The 10,588-nt window shown below is 44.1% G+C and overlaps 1 protein-coding gene across 4 annotated transcripts in view; it reads left to right on the top strand.

Moving 5' to 3' along the window:
• LOC114214336 (integrin alpha-X-like) overlaps positions 1–7,840 on the top strand; it is a 52,202-nt gene extending 44,362 nt beyond the window's left edge. For 2 of the 4 annotated variants that reach the window (XM_028109896.2, XM_028109899.2), the window contains 10 exons: positions 2,418–2,534; positions 2,623–2,702; positions 2,786–2,869; positions 4,958–5,036; positions 5,146–5,253; positions 5,357–5,440; positions 5,646–5,759; positions 5,900–6,001; positions 6,267–6,377; positions 6,939–7,840. In XM_028109896.2, the coding sequence (XP_027965697.1) occupies positions 2,418–2,534; positions 2,623–2,702; positions 2,786–2,869; positions 4,958–5,036; positions 5,146–5,253; positions 5,357–5,440; positions 5,646–5,759; positions 5,900–6,001; positions 6,267–6,377; positions 6,939–7,037 (978 nt within the window). In that variant the 3' untranslated portion in view covers positions 7,038–7,840. Of the gene's footprint in view, positions 1–2,417; positions 2,535–2,622; positions 2,703–2,785; positions 2,870–4,957; positions 5,037–5,145; positions 5,254–5,356; positions 5,441–5,645; positions 5,800–5,899; positions 6,378–6,938 lie in introns of those variants that run through there. The other 2 variants (XR_003610401.2, XM_028109898.2) reach the window with 2 other exon arrangements.
• The last annotated feature ends 2,748 nt before the right edge of the window (positions 7,841–10,588 follow it).

A 10,588-nucleotide genomic window follows, 5' to 3' on the forward strand; every position in this document is an offset into this window, starting at 1 on the left:
TCCGACATGAATGCTTGTTTCATTCCCCAGATTAAGGACGTTTTCAGCTACGATTTGCTCAAATATATCTTCTAGTCCTCTGTCTCTCTCCACCCCCTCAGGGATCCCAATAATTCTGACATTGGAATGTTTCATGGTGTCACTTATTTCTCTTATTCTGTTTTCATGGATTTTGAGTTGTTTCTTCCTGGCCTTGTCTTTTTCCTTCTTTTCTATCAATTGGTCTTCTAGATCACTAATTCGTTCTTTTGCCTCCCTTACCCTAGCTGTCATTGATAGCGTTTAAATTCTGCCAGTTCAGACTTCATTTCTGCCCTTAGAGACTCTATGTTGCCATTAATTGATTTCTCCATTCTTGCTATCATCTTCGTAATTGTTACTCTGAAGTCCATTTCCAACATCTTGGTTATATCTGTATCCATTTTTAAATCTGTGGCAGAAGTCACAGTCTCTGAGTCTTTCCTATTTTGGGGGTTCCTCCTCCTAGTCATTCTGTTAAGGGGTGGTTGAGGGAATGTATACAGTCTAAATTATTGACCACAACTGAAGCAAGATGCACCTGTTTTATAGGGACCTTAGGGATGTCATCGTCTTGTTCTCACAGCCTGTCTTCTGAGGGTGGGGCCTGCCATGCTGTTACTCAGGCAATCCTATTTGGGCAGAGTTGCCCTGCCTACTTTAGCGGCGGGGGGTGGGGGTGGGGCGCAGTATGGACCTGGTGAGAACCGTTTTTTTGGAACTTTTGTTCTCTGGCGTCTTTCCCTGGTGGCTTTCTGCATCTCTTCTGAGAGTCAGAGCAGAAGAGACTGTGTCCAACCCTCTGCCTCAGAACAGAGAGATCTCAGTCTGTTCTTCAGTGAGCTCTCCAGGCCACACTCTATCTCCATTTCTGTGTGTGCTGCTATAAACTGCAGTGTTCTGGGGTGTGGCCCCTCAGCAGGGCTCCCAGTCCTTGCCTCCAGTTGGGGCATGGGGGCATGCCTCTGCCCTTTGTGCTTCTAAAACCACCAGCCACCCCCAGTTTGCATGTGTGGCTCTGCTGCTCTGTGTTTCAGTCTGGGGGGCTGCCATAAATTCCTTTCCCCACCACTACCCCTCTATGAGTCTGTGCCCTGTCCCCAGTGCAGGAGACTATCACTCACTGGTGGTGTAGGGTCCCCATGGCTCCCTCCCCCTTCTGTTTATCTTCTGATATCTGCCTGTGGAATCATGGCTTCCTGCTTCATACCTCAAAACCAACCGCCTGTGATATTCTGTTTGTAGAGATCCAGATACATCTTATTACATCTCAGGCTGATTTCGTGGACGTTTGTAGATATCCAGCTCAATTCAGGGGACCGATTGGTATAGGGTACCCTACTCCTCCACCATCTTTTTTACACCCTTAAATCAGATGTTTCGGTCAAGTACCTTGACTTGGAATATAGGTAGGAAGATATTTAAATATAAAATACAGCAAAAGAAGTCTGAATATTCAGAGTCTTTGTTTAGATGCTGAAATTACATAATGATAATCTATAAGTAATGAAATATTGTTCCTATTAGGTCCTTTTGCAATTTATTTCATTTGTATATTTTCCATATGGAAAACATTCCAATTATTTAATTTTAATTTATATAACTTGAACCTACAGAGCTATGTATATTGCCACTATTTAAATTCCTGTGATACAGAACTCTTAAAATTGAGATTAAGAGTCTCTTATGGTTTGTCTCCCTCCCATGAGAGGCTCTTAACTACAGGAAACAAACAAGGTTGCTAGAGGGGAGGTTGGTGGTGAGGATGGGGTAATTGGGTGATTGGCGTTAAGGAGGGCACTTGATGTAATGAGCACTGGGTTAGTTATAAGCAACTGATGAATCACCTAATTCTATCCCTGAAACTAAAAATACAGTATATATTAACTAAATTGGATTTAAATAAAAAATTAAAAAAAAAAGAAATGCACAAAAATACCCTTATCTGTTGGTGGCATACATTGAGGTATTTCTGGATAAAATGATGTGATATTCAGAACGTGCTTTAAATTTTTCAGAAAAAAAGTGGCAAAGAGCTAAATAAAACAAAAGTAGAAAAGTGTTGGTAATTTAAATTGAGTGATGGGAACATAGGGGGTTGACTTATCTAGCTCTCTCTACTTTTGAGTATGTTTCAAAATTTCCATAATAAAATGCTTTTTTTTTTTTTAAAGAACAGTAAATAAAAATGGGGTAAACTCTAATAAATCTGGCATTGCTACTAGGATGAAGTTTTACCAGATAGTGCCTAAGGATTTTTATTTTATTTTTTTAGGTCTGAGGATTTTTTAAAAAACATAATCTTAAGGTAGATACCAGGAAACTGTCACTACTTCATGGAGTCTCTTTGGAACGTGAGCAAATGCTTACCTGCCTTTTTTTCACCTGCCCTTGCCTAGAGCCAGCTGCAGCCACACTCCCCACACCTGACCTGTGATGGCATCCCAGCCCAGGGCCAGGGTATTCAGAGCACCCGCTGCAGCATCAACCACCTCATCCTCCCTGAGGGTGCCCAGGTCAGCCTTGCTTCTGTCCACTCCCAGCTCCCCTCCCCAACCCTATCTCACTTCTTGGTGACCTCCTTAATTACTGCCTTTTCCTCAGGTCACCTTCTTGGTCACCTTTGATGTCTCCCCCAAGGCCATGCTGGGAGACCGGCTGCTTCTGACAGCTAATGTGAGCAGGTGAGCTGGGGGTATTTAGATCTCCTTGCCCCTAGCTTCCTCCTCTGGGCTCCTTGCCAACTAGGCTCCTCCTCTTTCTCCAGTGAAAATAACACTCCCAGGACCAGCAAGAGCACCTTTCAGATGGAGCTCATGGTGAAGTATGCCATCTACACCGTGATCAGCAGGTACCATACCATGACCTCCCCATCATTCTGATGGGTCTAGGCAAGGTTTTCAGCCCCTGCAGCAGTTGAACACCTGGGACCTTCAGGTTTTATCACTACCCTTTCTATTGGTAGATGATACTGCTAACACTTACTAATCAAGTATTGAGTGTTTATTGTGGGCTAGCTATAATAATAATTGTGATATTATCATTATATCATACATTTAATAGAGGTTATGGTTCTGTTTTTAAAAAGATTTTATTTATTCATTTGACACAGAGAGAGAGAACACAAGTAGGCAGAGTGTAGGCAGAGGGAGAGGGAGAAGCAGGCTCCCCACTGAACAGAGAGCCCAATGCGGGGCTCGATCCCAGGACCCAAGCTGAAGGTAGACACTTAACTGACTGAGCCACTTGGGTGCCCCGAGGTTATGGTTCTTAGAAGTCTTTCTTAAAAGCACTAAGACTGTCCTGGGTTTCCTGAGAAATATGAGACATTTTCCTGTCTTGAGGTTCTTACAGCTTTGTTGGGGAGTGAGGTTACCCTGATCCAAGGCAGAATATCATCAAGGACCTCTCTGTGGTTCTGTACCCTGAGGCTATTATGAGTTTCCAAGAGCAGCTAGAGACTCCTTTCAGGGGAGGCCTCAGCTGAATGTTGAAGAGTCCATAGCATTGAACTTAGCCAGTGATTCTCAAAAGAGCCCTTGGCATTTGGGTGAGAAAATTCCTCATTGCAAGGAACAGATTTTCACCCTAAAGGGCTTTTAGAACTGCTATTCTTCCTTTCCCAGTCCCTTTGGGAGGTATAGGTAGAAATAAGCTGCTTGCTGCAGAGGCCGAGTATCAGGGAGAAGCTAGATAAAAGAAAAAGACCTTAAAATGCTGCTACAGGAGGGATAATAGATGAAGTGTTTAAAATTCAGGAGTCAAGTCATATATTTGAACATATACCTTCTTTCAGTAAATACTTTCCTAGCATTTGCTATGTTCTAAGTGCAGGGCTATCGTTGCTTTCTATAAATTCATTTGACATTATTATGTATAATCAAAATTGGACATAATGACCTGCCCTTGTGCAATGTGTACACTCACGATGTACAACAAGCCCATGTGGCTTAGTCTGGGTACATTCCCCTGTACTAGTTCTGCCCTTGTGACTCATTGGACATCCTCTTCCTTCCCAGTCTCACACTCTAATTCATACCTCCACACCAGGAGCTCTCAGCAGCTCAGCCAGGTGCATGCTCTGAGCTTGCTTTCTAGAGATTGTACTGGGGACCCATAGGCAGGGCACATTACATCTAGATGTATGTGGCTCTACAGTTCAGCTGTGCTCTGCTGATTTGACTTTCTGGGTGGGGACATTCTGAGAGGCCCATAGGATGAATCTGGGGGCATTTTAGGGGAGTTCCTCACAGAGGAGGGATGAGGGTTCAGAGTAGAAGTGGTCTAGAATTTGGACTGTACAGGCAAAGGACAGGTACTTAGGCAGTGGAGCAGGAAGGGGCAGAGGTGAGACCACCTACCTGTTCAAGGGGCCAATCTGGCTACTGGGTCTCCACACATGGGTCTGAGAAGGCCTCAGGATGAATTGTTACACTGAGATCCAGTCAGCAGTCTACTGTTAGACCTTCCCTCACCTCTAAGCCCCAGTGCCAGAAAAGCCAAGGAAACAGGACAGGAGAGAAGGCCTGTGGGAGACCAGACAGGGGTAGTGTTCAGTACACATTTGTCAACAGCATCAGCCCAAGTCTCTCTAAAACTCTTCTGTGTCTCACACACATATCCAGTGTCTTCTGTGCCCATGAAAGTGGATGGCCTGGCCCCTGCCTCCAGTGAGTCAATGGCATAGCTCTGGGTCCCTTTCACTGTAGTCTCTGCCCAGTCCCCTTGGCAGTTTCCTCTGTTGGGAGCTTCTGCAAGAACCTTACACCCAGCTTAAAGCCCAGCCATAAATACTCCCATTATCCAACATCAGCCATAGACTTCATTGCAGGTTACCCCAAGGCCCCACTGACTACCTATCCTATCATGCTGCTAGCCAGAACATCTTTAGGAGGCCCCCATGGAACTTCAAATCCATCCATGCCTCTTTTCTCACCAGCCATGAACAGTCCACCAAGTACCTCAACTTCTCAGCCTCAGACCAGGAGGAAAGCAACCAGGCTCAGCATAGATACCAGGTAGTGATGCTGACTCAAGAGCAGGGGCTGTGGCAGGGGGCTGGGAGCCAGCAATTAGGGAGGGATGTGCATTTTGGCATGGTCTTTGTCCTCACTGCCCTCTGTGCAGGTGAACAACCTGGGACAGAGGGACCTGCCTATCAGCATCATCTTCTCTGTTCCTGTGGAACTGAATGGGGTACCTGTGTGGAGAGAATTAGAGGTCTTCCACCCCCAGGTACTCCAGGACTGTGTACAGCTCATGCCCTTTACCTGGATTCTCTCTGTCCCTCATGAATCCTTGATGGCTCCACTGAGATGCTTGCTGTGTCTTTTCCTAGAATCCCTCCATTCAGTGTTCTTCAGAGAGAATAGTGCACAGAGAGTCTGACTTCCTGACCCACATTCAGAAAAATTCTGTGCTGGTAAGGAGGGTTCTGGGACATTTCCACTTTAAACCACACATCAGAAGAATTTAATTCAAGAATCAGTATTACACTCAGATGGCTGTCTGCTGAATAGCCCTCTTGAATTCAAATGTGGCTGCTCCTCTCATATCAGTCAGTTTAATGCTGTCTTCTACCTTTAAAACCACCTTTCTCTGGCCTAATGTTACTTCTCTTCTCCTAGGACTGCTCCACTGCTGACTGTCTGAGGTTCTGCTGTGACCTCCCCTCCTTTGGCATTCAGGAGGAACTTGACTTCATCTTGAAGGGCAACCTCAGTTTTGGTTGGGTCAGCCAGGTGTGTGGGCCCAACAGCAGAGTCTCTCCCCTGAATTCAGGTGGTAACAGATGTGTCTGTGGTCACCCTCAAACCAGGACTTTACTTGAACTCTGAGCCTTCCCAGACCTAATCCCCAGCTCTGCCCCTCTGTATTGCAGACATTGCAGAAGAAGGTATTAGTGGTGAGTGTGGCTGAAATCACATTCAACAGATCCGTGTATTCCCAGCTTCCAGGACAGGAGGCATTCTTGAGAGCTCAGGTAGTGACTGTGTGGTAGGAGTGGCCAAGCTGGTAAGAGGGCTCCTAATGCTAAATCTCTGGTGTTGTGTGGGAGGCTCAGAAGCCTGGAGGGAGGGAGGATGAAGGTCCATCAGCAGGAGAGTTATCCCTAAGCCCATGAGTGTTTCTATATCCTACCCTTTGGAGAAAGGGAAGGAGGGGAGGGAGTTAAAATTGGTGAACCTAGGAAGAATCTGGGGTAGCAAGAGTTCTGAGTCTTTCTGATGAGGTCACCTCCACTCCAGGTGGAGACAGTGCTGGAGAAGTATGAGGTCTACAACCCCATCCCCATTATTGTGGGCAGCTCTGTGGGAGGGCTGCTGCTGCTGGCTCTCATCACAGCCATCCTATACAAGGTGAGTGTTTCCATCCTGCTCTTGACACCAACAGCAATTTGATCCCATTCTTTCTATAATGTAAGAAAGATCTCACCTTGGATATAGGTGCACATTCTTCCTAAGTCATTGCATGTGAGAGATCCCCATTCACCTATGACATCACCGGTTCCCAACTGTCTCCCATGTCCATGCCTTCCTATTTGATTCTCAGGCCTCCTTTAATTGCTCTCCCTGTCTCTTCCACTCTCTTCTTCCTGTCTTTTGTACTCCCACCTTCCTCGCTACATGTTTCCCTTCACAGCAAATTATAACACAAAATCCAGTGGCCTGGATTAGGTGTTGACACTACCACTGATTCTGTCTGTGACTGTAGGCAGTGTCTGTTCAAGGCTGGGCCTTGATTTCTCATTCTGAAGGTGATTCCACCCGGTTCACTAAATGACCCAGTGTATCTAAAGATTTTAGTGCAGTGCTTGAACATAGTAGGTGTTCCAGAAATAGTGAACCCTCTCTCCCCAGCCATCCCTTTTCCTTTCTTCCACTGGATTTCCTAATTCTCTTTTCCTTCCTCCCCCACAGGTTGGCTTCTTCAAACGTCAGTATAAGGAAATGATGGCGGAAGCCGATGGGCAGACTGTCCCAGAAAATGGGACTTCAGACCCTCAAGTTGCCCAATAAGAAACTACCTCCTATTGTCCCTTGGACCTGTTATCCTCTGAGAGGTTTCCTGGCCTTCTTACTCCCAACTAAGTTAGGCCTGCAGGGGGAGAAATGTTCCACGTGAGGGAGGCTAGGATCAGGCTGCTTTCTCCTTTAGGAGGATGCAGTATATCCACACAAAGTGCCTTGCCTGGGAAGGGCCATTTGTCTTGTCAAGGCTGTAACTGGAAACCCCAGAACAGGACCCTAACCATGCCCCTGGGCGGAGTTGATTTGCGTTTCTACTTAGAAATACCTGAACAATAGCCTCAGGCTCCAGTCTCTCTTGCTTCACTTGCCGCCAATGATCTTTCTAAAATACAGTACTAAACAAGCCACAATCTTCATCTATCTTTAGTGGCTCCCTATAATTTTCAGGTTGACATCTGAACTCTCCAGATTGATATTAGGATTCCAGTTCCATTTCTAGAGGGTGGGCTTTGATGCACATACCATGATTTGCTCTGTGCTTCCCTATCATCCTTATTCCTAGTAAAATACTGTCACTATCAGCACTTTGTCTCAGGAATCCCAGTCCAGATTTCCCAAACTGAACTGGGAATAAAATGTCTGCACATTGGAATTTGTAAACTTGGCTTTCAGGCTTTGTTAGCTTTGCTAGCTGGGAGGGAGGAATAGAACCCCAGCAGGAGCATTGCCCCATTGCCACTTTGGATCATTTAGCTCTAGCATCTCTCAGAGATCAAGAGGCCCAGGACACTTCCATTTTTTGAGATTGCAAATATAGTAAATTAAGAAATGCTGATACATAATTTTTAAAAGTGTGTATTTAAATGTTTGCCTTAACAAATTAACACATTACACAAAACGAATATATGTACCTTTGTTGAGAAATAAGTCAAAGATCTAAAATTCAGGCCTTTTAGGGATGTGGGTCCTGTACAATAATGCCCATGGTGTCCCCTAACCAATGGTGGGTGCCGGCCAGCCCTGAATCCTGGGACCAGGACAAGAAAGTTAAATAGAGGGGGAGGTTATTACATCCCTATATTGGGGTAACCTGACTTCTTATTCTACTCACTCAATTCTCAAAGCTGTCACTGATGGGAAGCTAATGGGGCTGTGGCAGGTGGGGGTAGGACAAGAAAATGGGCTCAGGTGGAAAGGTCTTTAGAGTGAAGTAATACACTGGTGTTTCTTACAAATCTTAAGAGATCGTGAAGCGGACACTGTTTGCATATGGTTAGTGATTGGCAGGCACTTTGAAGTCCTATATCAGAGATCTGCTGCCCCCAATATGGTCACTATTGCTATTATGCCACCCATCTTAGCATAAAGCTCAAAGTGGTACCTGGCGCTGATCTGGGTGTCAACACATAGCAGGCCATTCTCTGCCCTGGAGTGATCCCACTGCTGCTGCCACCTCCAAGGGGTTTGGGCCATGTGAATGTTCTAATTAGAAACACAGAAAGAGGAGGCAGTTGATCATGTGATTATAGGGGAACTGGAAAATGACTCTTCACAGGCACCCAAAAGTGTCTCCTCCTTTCATCATCATAGGGTCCAAAATCCCTTTGGAGTCTCCAGAAGGACCAAATATTATGCAGTAGCTTTAAGTAGGGCTCCAGAATAGACTTTATGAGAATCCAGCTTTGGATTGTTTTTTCTCAAAATGTGTTCCATGAATCACTGGTGGTCTCTGGTGGTCTCCTAAGTGCTAAGTTTTAGAGAAAAAAACCACAAGAAGCAGTTTTTAACCCATACATCTCACGCATTCGAAATGCTTACTTTCATTTTTAAAAAAAAATTATTTAAATTCAATTGGCTAATATAGGGTACATTAGTCTTTGGTGTAGTGTTCAATGATTCATTAGTTGTGTGTAACACCCAGTGCTCATCACAAATGGTGACTTTCATAGAAAACTTGCTATATCCTTCGTATTATCTTCCTAAAGGTTGTTCATGGACTCCAAGGACTGCAGTGGGTTCTTGTGTAAAATGAAAGCAACAGGTGTTATTTTCACATGTTTTCCCTTTGCATATTTACAGATTTGCTATTGTGTTGTTATTTATTTATTTATTTATTTATTTATTTATTTATTTATTATGTTCAGTTAGCCACTGTATAGTACATAATTAGTTTTTAATGTAGTGTTCAATGATTCATTAGTTATGTATAACACCCAGTGCACATCACATGTGCTCTCCTTAATACTCATCACACTGTTGCCCCATCCCCTCACCACCCTCCCTTCTGAGACCCTCAGTTCATTTCCTGGGGTTTATAGTCTCTCATGGTTCATCTCCCTCTCTGATTTCTACCCCCTCAGATATCCCTCCCTTCCCCTGTAATCCTCCATTCTATTCCTTATGTTCCACATGCGAGTGAAACCATATGATAATTGTCTCTTTCTGCTTGACTTACTTCACTTAGCATAATCCCCTCCAGTTCCATCCATGTCCATGCAAATGGTGGGTATTCATCCTTTATGATGGCTGAATAATATTCCATTGTATATGTGGACCACATCTCCTTTATCCATTCATCTGTTGAAGGGCATCTTGGCTCCTTCCACAGTTCAGCTATTGTGGACATTTCTGCTATGAACATTGGGGTTTATGTGCTGCTTCTTTTCACTACATCTATATCTTTGGGGTAAATACCCAGTAGTGTAATTCCTGGGTCATAGGATAGCTCTATTTTTAACTTTTTGAGGTAACTCCACACTGTTTTCCAGAGTGGCTGTACCAGCTTGCATTCCCACCAACAGTATAAGAGGGTTCCCCTTTCTCCACATCCTATCCAACATTTGTTATTTCCAGTCTTGTTATTTTTTTGCCATTCTAACTGGTGTAATGTGGTATCTCATTGTGGTTTTGATTTGAATTTCCCTGATGGCTAATGATGTTGGACATTTTTTCATGTGTCTGTTAGCCATTCATATGTCTTCTTTGGAGAAGTGTCTGTTTGTGTCTTCTGCCCATTTTTTGACTTGTTTATTTGTTTTGGGGGTGTTGAGTTTGAGAAGTTCTTTATAGATCGTGGATACCAGCCCTTTATCTGTAATGTCATTTGCAAATATCTTCTCCCATTCTGTGGGTTGCCTCTTTGTTTTGTTGACTGTTTCCCTTGCTGTGCAGAAGCTTTTTATCTTGATGAAGTCCCACAAGTTCATTTTTTTCTTTTGTTTCCCTTGCCTTTGGAGACGTGTCTTGAAAGAAGTTGCTATGGCTGATATTGAAGAGGTTTTTGTCTATGTTCTCCTCTAGGATTTTGATGGATTCCTGTCTCAAATTGAGGTCTTTCATCCATTTTGAGTTTATCTTTATGTACGGTGTAAGAAAATGGTCCAGTTTCCTTCTTTTGCATGTGGCTGTCCAATTATCTCAGCCCCATTTATTGAAGAAACTGTGTTTTTTTCCACATACTTTCCTGATTTGTCAAAGATTAGTTGACCATAAAGTTGAGGGTCCATTTCTGGAATCTCTATTCTGTTCCATTGATCTATGTGTCTGTTTTTGTGCCAATACCATGCTGGTGATCACATCTTGGTGATCACAGCTTGTAA

Source organism: Eumetopias jubatus, unplaced genomic scaffold (genome assembly GCF_037043125.1).
Source record: "Eumetopias jubatus isolate StellerSeaLion01/CBP00866 unplaced genomic scaffold, mEumJub1_p1.0 scaffold_12, whole genome shotgun sequence".
Classification (NCBI taxonomy): Eukaryota; Metazoa; Chordata; class Mammalia; order Carnivora; family Otariidae; genus Eumetopias; species Eumetopias jubatus.